Raw genomic sequence first — 15,910 nt, 5'->3', positions numbered from 1 at the left:
CGGGTCAAATTCATTTTAAACTTTACCGGGTCAAAATTTTAATTGTGCAATAGCACGAGTTCTTCAAACACGCACAAGTTTCACTAAATGGAAAACATGTTCATCGATTTGCATGGTCTGTAACTATTAAGACCATTGCACTTTTTATACTAATTTAAGTTATTTTAATTTTCATCCGAATAATTTTGCTTGATATATAAGACAATTTTTTGTCTGAATAACGAAAGAAAGAAGAAGTTCAAATTTAGCTGATAAGATGACGTATCATATTAAAACAACCACTTGATCAATTGCCCCAATATATCATTTTGACTAATCTTAAAACATGTATATTTTATAATAAAATTTGAAATAACATACCCGTGCAAAATGCACGGGTTTAAATCTAGTTTTCCTACAATCCTAACCATTTCTATGGTTTCTGTACTTTGAGGCATTGTTTAAAAAAAGCGATTTCCACTCATCCATCCTTTGAAATTCCACAATTACCCTCCATTAAAAAAATACGGACCCCAAAAAACAAGGCAACAAGGGTTTTTCGGAGTTGTTTCATCTTCCCTCCCAAATTAATCACTTGTTTTGTGATAATTTGATTGATTAATGTATATTCTACTTTTCAATTGATATTGATTCCAGGTAAATCATTTGTTTTACTTGTATTCTATGTTCTATGATGTGTTGATGATATGCTGATTTTTATCTGCTGTTTTTAGCTGTCTTGCGATTAATTGTCTTTACTTAATTTGCAACTGCAATGCTATTGTTCCAATGTATTAGTTTGATGAATTTAGGTTATAATGTTTGAGCGAGGCGTAGAAAAATCAAACCCTGTTTGTTTTACTCCCCCGTCTCATTTTGTTTATCTTTGATTAAAATACCTCTCACGAATAAAAAAAAAATGTTATACAAATGATTGGGACGGAGGGAGTACGGACTTGGTATGATGTGGAGTAAAATGCATTTTCTGAATTATTTTTTCTTGATTCAAATGTAAGAATTCTTTTCCTTTTCAATTCTTCAGCATAGTGATGTGTAATGTGTTGGAGTACTTATACTGTTATACGAAAATGTTCTCGCAAAATCAAACCCGAAGCCAACAATTTAGTCTCCTATATGGATTAAGTGTATTACATCATGTAGATATAAGTGGGAAGTCTCTTTTGGGTCTTCTCCGATCATCTCCTCTCACAAGCCGAGGAAATACAATATGGTGGCTAATTGCATTTGTTATCCATGTAAGCAAAATATAAGATACCCCCTCTGTCCCGGTCAATTGTTGTCCTCTGGTTTTGGCACAAAGACCAAGGAAAGAGGAGAGAGCCAATTATAAGATGATAAGCGGACCAAATTGAGTGTGAATGATCAAATTACTCATCAAATGCAATCCTAAAATAGAAAGGACAACAATTGACTGACACACCCAAAAATGGAATAGGACAACAAATGACCGGGACAGAGGGAGTATTTTTTTTCTTATGTGAGAAGAGAAGGCAGGAGACAAGGCCCGAAAGGTAACGTCTTTAGTATTGCTGAGTACTCAATACACTTGTGAAGTCGATTAGAAACATTTGAATTTTGTATTTTTGGTCCCTTTTATTGGTACTCTATAGTATTGAACTGGAATCCTGGATGGATTTGATGTAATTGAGTACACTTTTTGATAGTGATATGTAACTATGATATCCCTCCAATTTTCAGTTAGTGTACCTGAGTTACAAATGGAAAGTGAAACCGGAAATGTTCAGCAGATTATGATGCTTCCTCCACCTCCGAGAAAATTCAATGATAGAGAGGAGCTTATTGCTTATGTCCGTGATTTTGCTGTGAACCATGGTTATGTAGTGACCATCAAGAATTCTAAGCGAGAGAGTGATGTCACCCTTAGTTGTGATAGAGGAGGAACTACTCGTAAACGCAATATTGGTGAGCCTAAGCGGAAAAGAAAGGTGCCTTCACGACTTATCAACTGCCCTTTTGAGGTCGTTGGTAGAAAGGATGATGATGTTTGGGTACTTAGGATAAAGAATGGGAACCACAATCATGAACCTTTGAAGGATATGTCTGAGCATCCGTACAGTCGCCGTTTCAGTGAAGATGAAATGAGGCAAATTAAGGAAATGGTTGAAGCAGGCGCAAAGCCACGTGAGGTTTTGGAGACTCTTAAGAAAAGTAATCCGGAGATACAATCAACCACAAGGGATTTGTACAATCTCAAAACTAAAATCAGTCGAGGAAAATTTTCAGGTAGATTACTATTATTACGTTGTTAACACTAAGTAGTATTGTTTGTCATGTTGAGCGATTGAGTGTTATGTGCATGTTTCTGTGCCAACAAAAATGGTAGTGCCATGTATAATCTAATCCTTTTGATATATCGTCTCTTATTAAGTCATGCTTTTACTAATTTGCACGCAGGAGGAACAATAGGATTCTCAACTTGAATTTTTAGGATTATTTCCACTTTGGTGCCGGATATTTGGGAAAATTCCACTTAAGTTTCCTAAAGTTTCACTAATTCCATTTTGGTGATATGAGCTTTTAACTGTTTCTCACTTTGGTGTCCTAAAGGATATAATATCAACAAAATTTCGCCCGAATAACATATTCTACTCTCTAAGTATTATTAAGCAAAAATAAAGTGTTTTTTTTTATTATGTTTCATTATTTTGCTTTAGTTGAAAGCCATTATTAATTTAGATGAAGTTGGACTATGTTATGATTATTTTTTTTTTCAATTTAGTTGAAAGCCATTATTAATTTAGATGAAGTTGGACTATGTTATGCCTTAGATCACCAAAATGATTTTTTTTTTCCAAACCTCATGAGACCAAGGTGGGAACTAGCCAAAAGTACCTCAAGTCACCAAAGTCAAATTAGTGAAAGTCCTTGGCCACCAAAGTCAAATTTACTCAAACCTCAAAGCACCGAGGATAGGACAGTGGAGAGTCGAATTGTTTGTTTCGCAGCGCAAATGGAAATAATTAGAAATTTTATTGTATCACTTGTGGAGTAACTTTCTTTTTTATAGAGGGTCTTTGACATTTAGTGCATGTTCTTGGTACAGTGGGGTTAAATGCAGTCCAAGTTCATGTAAATTATAGTAGGAGTTTGGTGAAGTTTGGTGAAAATTAAGGTAAAAAAGTGAAGAAGAGATTTAAAAGAGAAGGATGAAAGGATAAAGAAGAAATCAAAAAAAAAAAAAAAAAAAAAAAAAAGTGACCTGTTGGGAAACCGTTATTAACAGGTCAATTGTGGCCTTTAAACTTAATTTATTTTTTAGCCTAAATTGTGACTTGTGAGTAACCTTTTATGCAACTTGTTTGGTGAAACGTCTATTTTTATTTCGCAGAAACAAGTTTTAAGTCTTGGAAGCCTTTCACAGGATCATCCAGCACTAGAATAAATCCGGTGAGGCTCTCTATCTATGCTCAGTTTGATAATATTAATTTAATAGAAAGTCTAAAGGTTAATAATGATTAGATATAGTTTGCCAAGGGAACTTCTGAAATGAAGAGATAAACTGTATGGTTTGTTCATTATATGAAATCTTTTCCTTGTTTGATTCAGATTTTTTCCGCCCTCTTTTCTTCCATATAAACTTGAAATTTAATTAGTTAGATGACAAGCAACTGTAAAATTGTTGGCACAACGTTTGGGGACCTCATAAAACATACTCGAACTCGAAGACAATAAGCTGAAGATTTGTCTTCCTGTTTTCTACAAATTCTACTTCTCTACCAGTTTATTGTTGGAAACGGTCCGGTATAAGGTTTCAGGGAGTTTAACTTCATGTTCTAAAGTATTTATTCTAGAGGAAACAAGCTAAGTAAATGCAGTGGTAGACTTTCGAGGTGCACCGAGCGAATTCGGTAACCATGTGCTATTCTTTTGTTTTCTTGAAAAGTGCACCCTTGTCAGGGTCAGTTAGGCTTAAATTCCACCGGGCACAGTCGGTGCTGAATATGCTTAATCCATTTTAATCTTCTTTGGGAAGTATATCAAATATTTCTTTGGCCTATGTGCAGCTAAAGGTATCTAATTTTATTGGTGGGAAGTTTGTGAACTCAGAGGGAAATGTCTTTGTCGATGTCGTCAATCCTGTGAGTATACATCTACCTGCTTCTCTTCTCTTTTTTCTTTTTATTAATTATAACTGATTTACATGTAATTTCAATCAGGCAACCCAAGAGGTAGTGTCACAAGTGCCATCAACTACATATGAAGAGTTCAAATCTGCTGTTTTTGCAGCCAAACAAGCTTGTCGCTCTTGGAGAAATACACCTTTTTCAGCTCGACAGCGTATAATTGTTAAACTCTCAGAACTCATCCGCCGAGATATAGTGAGGCTTAAAACTATATTGATGTCTAATAATGTCAGCAATAGCAATCCTTGCCTGAGTTTGAAGTTTGTTTGTAGGACAAACTTGCATTGGTTATTAGTACCGAACAGGGTGAGACAATAAAGAGAGCTCATTCAGGCATCCTCCATAGTTTGGGTAAGTATAATGTATGAAAATATCAGTATCACAGATAAATTATCGATTCTCATATTCTCGGATTTTTTATGTCTGATTGTAGAGGTAGTTGAACATGCTTGTGGGAACAGGGCTCTGCATATGGGTGAATGTGTTCCGAATGCTTCTACCGGGATAGACATGCACTCTATAAGGGAACCTCTGGGTGTCTGTGCAGGGATTTGCCAATTTAATTACCCTGCATTGGTGTCCTTGTGGGTATGGTTCAGTATTCACGAAACCAAATAAACTTTGACAGATGCATGTAGTTTATGTTCTGAATTTTGGAGCCAAAGGGCAAGGGGTCATTACTATTTGATTGTGAATTATATATAGTGAAGTAATAATCATTTAATGCAGCTCTCGATGCTATTTTGATCTTGGGTCATTTGGAAACATCCTTCTTGTGAAGTAATAATCATTTAATGCAGCCCCTACCCCACAATTTGCAGGAGCCATTGAGGCATCATGATAATATTGTTGTTGTCAGTGTAAATGCTTCTTTCCATGTGAAAGAGGTAAATTTGCACCAATCAAATGTGTTTAGCACAGCTGTTCATCCTTTCTTCAAGTGAGTCTTAAGAATCATATATTAAAATTAAAAGGCTTGTTCTTTAAAATCGAGTAGCTGAAAATGAACATGTTGACAGTTTACATTTGGTTTAGAAAATTTATGCTCCAGCATATGCAAATTTTCTACATATCAAGTTAGCACAAACATCTAGATTTTTACGTATCTGCCCAGTCTGTGATCTTGAGTTAGCAGACATCCTCTAACTTCCTCCCTCGCTTAAGCTTTAGTCACACAATTTTGGTTGCGTTTCTTGTTTACGTTTGATGCTTAAAAATTGTTCTCTCTGTTCGAAACTTGTTCTTTTCATGCTATGGATTGTCGGTAAATCCAATCCTACCATATGCATAGTTTACTGAGTATTTATGCATGTAAGGCTTCCAGGGTCTTCTCTGTGTTTGGGTGGTTTATTGTACTTTCTGTTTATGATGTGTTTGAACAAGAAACCTATTGCAATTGTTGAAACAAAGTAACTCACCTCTTTTGACCTTATTGTACTTCCTACATTTAATTTAAGAGCATGTTTGGCCAAGTTTTTAAAACATAGTTTTTGTTTTTCAAAAGTGATTTTCCAAAAACTCCTTTTCTAGAAATTGGGGCGTCTTTGGTTAAACTTATAATAAAAGTACTTTCGATAACTTTTTTATTTTTGGCCTAACTTGTTTAAAAAAGTCATTTTAACACTGTAAAAATTAATACATGTATAAAATAGAGTATCGCCTTTTATAGAATTATTAATATTATTATAAAAACACATTTTAATTACCAAATTCTTATTTAAGACGGGTGTATCCGTCTTAGGCATACTTTGGATTGGGTTGACCCGTTCTAATGGTATGATAGTTGGGAAAATGGAATGTATGGGAAAATGTAAAAGATTTATCTTATATGCTCAAATGGTATGATAGTTGACCCGTTCTAATGTTAAGACGGAGAAATAAATAAATATGGAGTATAAGAAATAGTAGCTTGTAATCTGGACACCTTCATATACTAATGGCCCAACGAGTGAATTCGTATAATTTAAATCAAAATCATAGTGTAGTATGAGATCATAAAACAGATTTTAGTGAGGAGGCTTGCTAGGATTTTGCAATAAGACGGTTAAAAGGAAATAAGAAGCAGAAGTAGAAACAGAAGTAGCTATTTGCTGCTTCTATTTCTAGGGGTCAAATTTGATGTTGGGGCTTAAAAAAAGTAGTTTTAGTTTTTCTAAAAATTGGTGTTTGTCCTAGTTTGTGTTTATGTAGTGAAAAAACACTTTTAAAAGTGTGGCCAAACACATACTAAATGCTTAAAAGTTCTTTATCTTAACACCCATTATCTTCCTGTCATCGTGCATTGATTTGATTATTTATATGTTTTCATGCACAAGGCACACATATACATGCATGTAGATATTGGTACAGACACCAGTTTGCATAATTTCTGAATCTTGCTAAAAATCTCATATGACCTGTGCAGATGTTTCCTATTTCCATCATATGTGGCAATACATTTGTTCTAAGGCCATCAGAAAAACATCCAGGTGAGATTTTGTGTACTCTATAGGAGACAATGATTTGAGGTTGTATCATATCTTGTATGTGCAATGGGTTCGAAATGTTGATTTCAAATATGTTTATTTGTGGAGTGGTGGTCTTGCAACATGACTATCATGTGGTCCCCTTGACGAATACCTTCGATTATATGAATACAATTTTTTATTTGATAGTAATTTTGGATCTGAAGAGTCTATTAGAAAGTTTGAATCTAATGTTATTTACTGATTTACGCAGTTGTCTTTGCGTCACCTAAATCGTGAAAAGTACGGGAATCACTCTTGAGGGATATACTGGAACTGGAATATTTTTGGAAGAATACAATTCCGTTAACTTGCATTAATTTGCAACTTGGCTATTTAAGACTTAACTTTGATTATCTTTCTGTTTTTGCGTTTGCTGGACTTTCAAGTTCTGTGGTATATGAAGACTTACCGTATTTTACCCCCCTCCGATCCTACCCCACCTTCCTTAAAAGTTCTCGGGGTTATGTTTTGAGAAGTGCTCTATTGAAGGAGAAGTGTATCGAGCGTCTTAAGTGACCAGGGTAATATTGTAGTTGAATGAGGCTATTCATTATCCAGTAATCAATGTAGAAGAATAGAGGTTAGTAGAAGATTTTTAACATTGTATCCATTTAAACGATGACGCAAAGGTCCCGCTGAAGTTTCTGAAGTTGTTTAATGATTTTGTAGAGGAGTTTAGTAATGAAGAGGGTATTGCTAGACTTTGCTTAATTTTATTATCTGTTGTAGCTGAACTGAGTATTGGGGCATGAGACGTGAATATAGTGCATTTGTGGTAATGCTGAAGATGATAGTGAGGATGTATATCGTTTGCTGTTCATATTTTCCAAGGAGGGATAAATGAAGGAAAAATAAAATTTTGGGTTGCCATTTGCCATCGAGTCAATGTACTTCTGTTTTACTGGAGCAAATATGAGGGATGAAGTTAGCGATAAGTGTCTTGAACTTAATGTCCTTGCATCTTTGATTTGTCGCTCCTGTTTAATATTTCTCGTCATTGTGCTATCCCAGGCGCTTCATTGAAACTTGTAGAACTGGCTGTGGAAGCAGGCTTACCTGATGGTGTGTTAAATATTGTTCATGGAGGCAATGTAAGCTGTCTTTTATTTGTTACGTGTTTTTTTCTTAGACCTATGGCCAATGTTATTTCAACTCTTCAATTTTGGGACAGTAGCTGTTTCGACACGACACGATAGGGATATCGGTACCCGACACTTCTACGAGAGCTAAACTAGGCGTGGCTCGCACCACAAAAGTAGAGGAAGAGAGGTTATAAAGCAATTTGTACTATACTTCTTTTCATTATACTAGGACAAAATTGAAATATCTCAAGTTGGAAGGATTTTTTGCTTTTGAGATGTGTCCCTACACCCGTCTCCTCATTTTAGGATAGGGTTCTTGTGTCTAAAAATTTGTCATTCAGAGTTTGGCACTTGGATGTGTCCAACATTTGTACCCAAGTCATGGTAACATAGCCTATGGGCAGGTACTAGAATTGCACAGATGCTTGTTTTTAGCAGTCTCATGCTCTCTACCTTCCTTTCTTGTTTCTCTGGATGTCAAATGCTTCTAGTTCCATTTTTAATTTCAGTGAAATTTTGTTGTGAGTAGGAAATTGTTGATTATATATGTGGCGATGATGACATAAAAGCCATATCATTTGTTGGTTGCCATACGGTAAGCTTCCGCCCTTCTATATAATTAATAATATGGATTATCATGATTTATGTTCACCTTTAATTATTTTTGTCACAGACTGCTATGCGTATTTATGCTCAAGCCGCTGCCAGAGGTAAACGTATTGAGGTAACTGCTTTCCCAGATTTATACATCATTTAAAGGGTCAGTAATATGTATAACATTAGGCGTATATCAAATATTTGTACTGTGAAAGTAACATAGAGATGTATTGTTCATCAAGGCTCCAAAGACGCAGCCTCTCAATGCTTGGGTATTACAGGGTCATCCCTACTTATTTGGGAGTGGGTTTCGAGGCATTAGGGTAACATAAGTGCTAATGGTGTGTACTGCAATGTATCAGCTGTACTTTTCTTGTTTAAATCATTTGAAATTTTAGCTTCCATCTTAACCTTTGCCACTGTTTGTAAATCGGTCGACTCACTTTTTTTTCCTGCTTTTCTCTTCTGTCTTCATGTTCTTATTGTCCTAAAATTTGTTTGTTCTGTGCTCTCTATAGAAAGTCTTCCGTAGCTTTCTATTACTCCTATATATTCTAATTCGTCGTGATGATGCTAAAAAATGCAAATTCTTAACCTACCAAATTCTGGGAGGTGATTTGCTTGTGAAAGTTTGAAGCTGCACCCCCAAATCTGCCAGGTCCTTATCTGGAAGACTTGCACTCAGGATCTGATAGTCTAAATTTTTGCCTCTTGTGATAGACGCCTAGTCGCCTACAAGTTTTGCTGCACCCACCTTTTTTTTTATAATGTAGGTTTTTTGTTGTTTGCTATAGTGAGGTAGAGTTCTTGTAAAACGTATGTGTATTTTGATATGATCTTTTCTTCATCTTTTCTGTTTCAGTAAATATGCTCCATTATGAGGGAAAAGTCATTACCTGTCGGTTTATCTGCTGTTTTTATCTTTCAATAGGTTAATATCAGATCTAAAAATCAGGCTGTTGTGATGCCTGACGCATGTATGGACACTACACTTGATGCTTTGGTTGCTGCTGGCTTTGGTTCTGCGGGTGATCCATGCATGTCACTCTGCTCAGTGATTTTTGTTGGATGCTCTTCCTCATGGTATACTCACCTAGTTACCTTAGCCTTTTTTTTCCTAGTCATTCTATGTGCGCCCCTGTTTTTCCGGCTTATTCTGACTGGTATTCTTCAATTGTTCTAAGCGTTAAAATAGTAAAAACATTGACAGACCTATAGATATGTTGCTACTTGCTAATATGAGTCCTTCACTAATGCTATAGGAAGCAAGTTGTCTAAGTCTCTCTTTTAAGTGAAGTGGAAACTGTTAGATTTAACAGTAATATACTGAAAGACGCCAAGTCCAGTTTATATGAACTTGATCCATAAGGTGACACAGTACTTGCCTGAAACTTTCCAGGGTGGAGGAGCTCATTAAACGTGCCCGAGAGCTTAAAGTTTATGAAGGAACTGATGAAAGTGCAGACATGGGTCCAGTGATTAGTGAAGAGGTTGTAACTTATTAACTTTATAAATGGTCTTATGCAACCTCCCCTTCCCTGTGAAATTGTTCTTATGTAGTTTCTGCTGTATAAGATGAAACTACTTACATTTTCCTTGAAATTTTGTTTAGAAATGTCATGTTTGGGTATTTGACTACTGTTAGACATTTTGTTGTTTGTATGTGCAGTGCTAATTGTTTCCTCTTGTTTTACCAGTATGTCATTTCTCTTTATTCAGAATCAATGTGCTTAAATTATACAGGTGAAGGCTAGGATATGCAGATCAGTGCAACATGCTATTGAAGGTGGTGCTAGGCTTATACTTGACGGGAGAAATATTATGGTATTTGTCTATCTGAATTTCTGTACTATTTATTTTCACGTTGAGAGAATGGGTGGTAGTATTTTATTCGTCAAGATAAGCTATTTTATTCTAATAGATAATCCAAAAGGTTGTTGGAGTTTACAGATTTGTGTCTGCTGTGTGAATAATTTGTTTGTTACTCTTGAATTCTATTAGTATTTATTAAGGCAGCAAATGTACATGACTAGATTTAGAGCAAGAGTTTCTTCCGATAGTGTGTGAGTATATGTAGAATTAGCTATGCTATTTACTTTCACGTTGAGAGAATGGGTGGTAGAATTTTTTTCTTCCAGATAAGCTATTTTATTCTAATTGATAATCTGAAAGGTGGTCGGAGTTTACAGATTTGTGTCTGCTGTTTGAATAATTTGTTTGGTACTCCTGACTTCTATTAGTTTTATTAAGGCAGCAAATGTACTTGTTACTAGATTTAGACCAAGAGTTTCTTCCTATAGTTTGGGAGTATATATATATGTAGAATTAGCTAGGTCAAAGCAACATGAAACTTTTATATTTGTCCTAGAGTCCTTTCGAAAATAGTAATTTGGGTGAATACCTGTTGTTATGGGTTTATGAGTCGTAACACTGGCGTTGTGAAAATCTTAGCATGGTTTATGACATTTTGTCTTCCAGGACACATGGTTTCCTTTTTGCTTCCCCCCCCCCAATTCTGCTTGTCTTTGCACTGAAGATTATATAGCTTTAGCCTTTAAGTAACAAATTGAATAAACGACCATCTTCGTGTAGGAGTGGAGGGTGGGCTGAAAATGTATGTCATGTGGAAAGTCCACTGTGTGTCAACATCTCTGCAGGGTCAGCTATATATCAATATACGAGTATTTTTTTGGGATTATTTCCACATTGGTGCCTTGAAGTTTGAGCAAATTCCGCTTTGATGCCTTGAGTATTCACTAGTTCCACTTTGGTGACCTTGTGTTTGGGGTATTTCTCACTTTGGTGACCTGAATCTTGAAGTTTTTCTCAATTTTGTGACTTAAGTTACAACATAGTTAAAGTTCGTCTATATTATATGTGGATAAATTTTGGGACTAAGGCTCTGTTGTTGTTGTTGCTGTTCTTGTGGTGGTGGTGGTGGTGGTTGTATAATGTGCAGAAATAATTGGGTAAAAATACTTTAATAACGGAAGTTTGTTGATATTACCCTTTAGGGCTCGTTTGGAATGGGGTAATTATTACGGGAGTAATGGAGGCTAAAATAAAAAGAAATGGGAGGAGATTGGTGGCTGGCTAGTGGTGGTTGTGGAAGGTGGAAATAGGTGATGGGGGAGAAATTTTTACCCCCATATGGAGGTAATGCATTACTTAGGGGGGAGGTGGGTTACTATTATTCTCTTAATTGAGGGAATAATCCCTTTCTCACCTCCTCTTTCCACCTTCCACAACCACCACTAACCACCAATCTCCTCTCATTTTTTCCTATTTTAGTCCTCCATTACTCCCCTAATAATTACCCTCATTCCAAGCGAGCCCTTAGACATAGTACTAATTACAACCAATATCGCCTTAAATGCTGTTATAGCTGCCGAAACTTGACATCTCAGACGCGAACAGTGTCGCTTCTGATATCTTAAGCCATGCCTTAATGTTATCAAAGTGGGAAATATCCTCAAACCTGAGCGCACCAAAGTAGTATTAGTGAAACCTTAGGGCCTCAAAGTGCAAGTAGCTCAAACATCAGGGCACCAAAGTGGAATTTTTCCTACTCTTTCTTTTTGATTGATTTGTACTCCTAACACTCAAGCAGGATCTCCTTTTTTTTTTTTTTAATAAAAGTATTTTGTCATGCCCCCTCCCCCCAACCTCGCAATTTGCGGGAGCCATTGAGACGGCATTGGGGTAATGTTGTTGTGTTTCGTCATGAATTCATGGCTACTGCCTAAATTATGCTCCCAATCGTTATTTGTTTTTTTCTGAATCTTGCTACAACTTTGTTTGCTTAAGGATTGTGATTGTCTGGACGTTCTCAGGTTCCAGGATATGAGAAGGGAAGTTTTGTCGGTCCAACTATCTTGAGTGGCATAACACCTAGCATGGAATGGTTTGAGGTGCTATTCTTCTCTTACCTTTTGTATTATATTTTTTCAACTGTGGTAACCAAAGCATTTGTTTTTTTTCTCACCTCTACTTGATGATAACCCAGGAAGATCTTTTAGGCCCTCTGTTGCTGTGCACGCAGGTAATTTTATCTTGAAGCTCTTTACTTACGTTTTCTGTTTCTCTTCTGCAGTTCTGCTACATAATGTTATTGATGCTAATGTTTTCCTTACTGGCAATTTGACAGGTCAACAGTTTAGAAGAGGCCATAGCCACTCTCAACCAGCAAAAGTAGCTACCTTCTCCTTTTTCAGCTTGAGTTCGCCCATGGTTTATCTACGAGAGTTCCAAAAAAAGAGAGAAAAAAAGGTTTTTATAACGTGTGCCCTTGCGGCACACTTTAAAACGTATGTGAAGAAAGATGTACAAAATTTTGTCATGAGAAATTGGTGTCTTTTTACCATATTTAACGAGAAAATCTTGTGAATATATCCTCATATAGGTAATTAATGTATGCCTTGAAAAAAAGCGAATAAACAACATAAAAAAATGGCTTAGGTTTAAATATTGTGTAACTTGGTCCTATTTCACATTTTGGTTGGGTTAGAACCAGTTTGCATCAGCTCCTCTTTTTCTGTATCTTAGCTGAAGCTGCTACTGTTTCTCATTTAGGGCCAGGACTGGAGCATCTATATTTACAACATCAGGTTTTGCTGCAAAAAAGTTCCAGAATGAGGTTGAAGTTGGATTGGTATTTTCCTTGTCCTGTATTCCGATAAATGTTGTTTACTTGATTCCTCTCATAATGTCTATCTCACATGCTTATCTGGTCTTTGATCGGCTCAGGTTGGAGTTAATGTTCCTTTGTCTATTCCATTACCATTTTGCTCCACTGGGTTGTCGACTTCTTTTGTGGGCAATCTCAATTTTTATGGTTCGTTTCTCCCTCTCTCTGCCATCACCCAAGCATGAATCATGATTACGTATCCCATCCCATCCCCATTCTTGATGCATGATCAAATTCAATAACATATGCTTGGCAAAAAAATAATTGAACATAGGTTTGACCTGGCAAACAGGTCATTCGGCTTGGGTATGGGTCCTTTCGGGTGTATTATGCACTTCACGTCAGGTTATTTAGGGCTTAGGTCAGTTTCAGGTGTACTATTATTGTGACATTTAGGTTTATGGGATAGTTCTATCGGGTCATTTTAGGATCGATGGTTTTTGGTCAGGTGAATCGAGTCAGTTAGGTTATAGTAGGTCACTAGGTCGTGTTTATCGAGGATTTTGTTATTTGCTATGTAAGAAAATGTTTTAAGTGATTTCGAACAAGTCTTTTCTGGGGTTGGGAGGTCTTGGTGGGATTGTTTTGGGTATGGAATCACATTTGGGTTGTTCTGTTGGTATCTCCGGTCCGACCCAATTTTGAAAGGTCAAGATGGATTACTGTTTCCTTTCTTTAATGGTGTATTTCCTTCGAGGTTTCAACCCCCGCTCTGCTGCGTTCTTATACTATTCAGCTTTTCAGCTGAGATACAATGTTTTCTGGTAACTATCTCAAACTTGCAGGGAAAGCAGGTGTTCAATTTTACACACAGGTCAAACTAGTAGCGCAACAGTGGAGAGGTCTAACCAACAAAAGGATCTCATCCACTGGAACATTATCAATCCATCAAGCAGTTCCTATGTCCATTCGTTTGTCACCTGATTTATCAAGCCAGGAATCCTCCTCTTCAATGTCTGAATCATCAGACACAGAGGTGTCAGCATTCGTGAGCCAAGCACCTGACATCAATTTAAGCTTGCCTCAAACTTCGAAGAGGCCAAAGACTCTTCCTTCCGCATTTCAGGGCACCAACGATGTACTTCAGTGTCCAGAGAGAGATAGTATACCCCTAATGGCCAGAACAAGTGAAGTTACTGAAATGGCAGCTCGCATCAGCTATTCCATGCCTCTGCCGACTCCACAAAATGGTGAGCTAGACTTGTAAGAGAGTGATCTTGCATATCTATATTACTTTGACACTTCACTGAGCCTTTGTGTCACATGTCAGACACTACTCGCGGCCAACATGACACAGCACGCCAAAATCAGACATGACAGCGACACATCAGGACATTTGACAGATTTCCTCGTATTAAATCTCAACGTTGTCAAATAAGAGCAAGAAAAAGGGGCAACTACCTGGTTAAAATAAATACAAGATTAAATTTATTCTCTTTTTTTTTTTGTTGCATGAAGCATGACTAAATAATTTTCAAAATGTGTGGTTTCCGTGTCAAATAATTGGTCATGACACCGTGTCGGTGTCTTAAGTGACATAGTTACACGTTAAAAGCAAGAGACAGACTGCCCATTGACCCAACAATTAAATCCATATTGTGCGAGAGTGTCTCATAACTATTTGTGCTAGATGATGTTACTAACTCTATTTCACTAATTATTTATATACGTGCCCCCGCTAGATGACGGAACTCATTGTAGTTATCTTCCCACGACGAGTAGCCATATATTTTCAACAAGAGGTTGCACGCTTGCATTGTCACACGGAAATGAAGATGTGAGAACTTCATCACAACAGAGAGATTCTGATATTCATCTATTGCCCGAGAGGGCATCTATGTCAGCATCTCGAGGGGTCGATGGTTTTGCAATGCATTTTAGTGGGGAGAGAGAATTCATCCCAGTGGTATCTCAAACTCAAACTCAAGCTCAAGCTCATTGGAACGGGGATGTCATTCCTTCGTTGATGATGAATAATGGTTCTTCTGGGCAGAGTACATCGGAGAGGGCCTATATCCAGATGGCTTCTCAAAGGATGGAGAGTGTGTTCCAGTCTTTTGGGACTAATAAAGTTAATCCTGCAGCTGATACTCACAGAGACTAAATAGTGTCTTGTGACGAACAGATGATAGATGGTAGACGGTAGACGGGTACTTCCTGCATTGATGTAGAGAAAGGTGTATGTTGTATCATTGTTTGTTAGTTGACCATTTGTATCCAGCAGCACAAAATGTAAGATTGGATAACTGTATCTGAAATCAGAGATTCTAGGATTTATGTTGTAGTCTTCTTGAAGGTATTTGAAGATGGCAGATCTTAATTGTTAACAAACCCTAGGTTGTATTATCTGAATCAGTAACTTGTAAGCAATTAAAGGTCATTATGACCTCGTTTCTCAACTCCGTTTCATACGCATCCTTCAAATCTTCAACTAGTGAATTGGAAATAATTTAGACGCGAGTGTTGCGAATATCTAAAACGGTCCTGAGGTGGAAGTGTAGCACCTACTCTCTTAATCCTGGTTATTTTTTACGTTTTCTTCTTTGGGTGTCTCTTCATTTGTTTACGTTTCCGTTTTAGGTATTTAAAAGTTGTTTTTCTTCTCATGTGCATGTTGGATTTTCACTTTTTGCATCTCTCAAAACATAAATTTCTCCGTTTTTTGGTCATACGGAAAATATGCTTCGTAGTTGGTGTCATCACATGTAAAACCGTGGCCGTGTCCATTCAAGCTGTTAAATTTCGTTGCAGTGAGAGATTACTTACTACACAGAACAGGAGTGAAGGATGCAATGTGCATCCTCTATGGCTCTATCCTCTTCTTACACATCTCTGCTTGCATTTACACCAACAGCAGCTCATAACCATACAACATCAGTTTACCAACATCAT

The 15,910-nt window shown here is 36.8% G+C and overlaps 1 protein-coding gene across 3 annotated transcripts; it reads left to right on the top strand.

Annotated features, from left to right (window-relative positions):
* Positions 1 to 408: 408 nt before the first annotated feature.
* Positions 409 to 15,417, top strand: LOC141618919 (methylmalonate-semialdehyde dehydrogenase [acylating], mitochondrial-like). 3 transcript variants are annotated; one of them, XM_074435977.1, is made up of 21 exons: positions 409 to 636; positions 1,699 to 2,244; positions 3,350 to 3,408; positions 4,026 to 4,100; positions 4,179 to 4,340; positions 4,418 to 4,496; positions 4,579 to 4,733; positions 6,550 to 6,613; positions 7,664 to 7,743; positions 8,264 to 8,329; positions 8,408 to 8,458; positions 9,263 to 9,414; positions 9,731 to 9,821; positions 10,075 to 10,155; positions 12,165 to 12,242; positions 12,338 to 12,373; positions 12,479 to 12,522; positions 12,904 to 12,982; positions 13,078 to 13,165; positions 13,804 to 14,208; positions 14,701 to 15,417. In XM_074435977.1, exons 2-21 carry the CDS (start codon positions 1,719 to 1,721, stop codon positions 15,120 to 15,122), a joined length of 2,793 nt encoding a protein of 930 aa, XP_074292078.1. In that variant the 5' UTR covers positions 409 to 636; positions 1,699 to 1,718; the 3' UTR covers positions 15,123 to 15,417. The 3 variants fall into 3 exon arrangements, with proteins under 3 accessions (XP_074292078.1, XP_074292080.1, XP_074292079.1); XM_074435979.1 differs by having other exon boundaries at positions 463 to 636; positions 13,813 to 14,208; XM_074435978.1 differs by lacking the exon at positions 409 to 636 and adding an exon at positions 1,442 to 1,511.
* Positions 15,418 to 15,910: the final 493 nt, after the last annotated feature.

This window comes from Silene latifolia, chromosome X, assembly GCF_048544455.1.
Source record: "Silene latifolia isolate original U9 population chromosome X, ASM4854445v1, whole genome shotgun sequence".
In the NCBI taxonomy this organism is placed as follows: Eukaryota; Viridiplantae; Streptophyta; class Magnoliopsida; order Caryophyllales; family Caryophyllaceae; genus Silene; species Silene latifolia.
Note: the sequence above shows the minus strand (reverse complement) of the source record. Positions and strands in the feature narration are given on the sequence as shown.

Excerpts from the sequence above, each read along its gene's own strand:
- LOC141618919 (XM_074435977.1), top strand. The coding sequence starts at position 1,719 with ATGGAAAGTGAAACCGGAAATGTTCAGCAGATTATGATGCTTCCTCCA. Across the intron at positions 4,734-6,549 it reads CTGCATTGGTGTCCTTGTGG|ATGTTTCCTATTTCCATCAT; the intron begins GTATGGTTCAGT and ends TGACCTGTGCAG. Across the intron at positions 14,209-14,700 it reads TCTGCCGACTCCACAAAATG|ATGACGGAACTCATTGTAGT; the intron begins GTGAGCTAGACT and ends TGCCCCCGCTAG.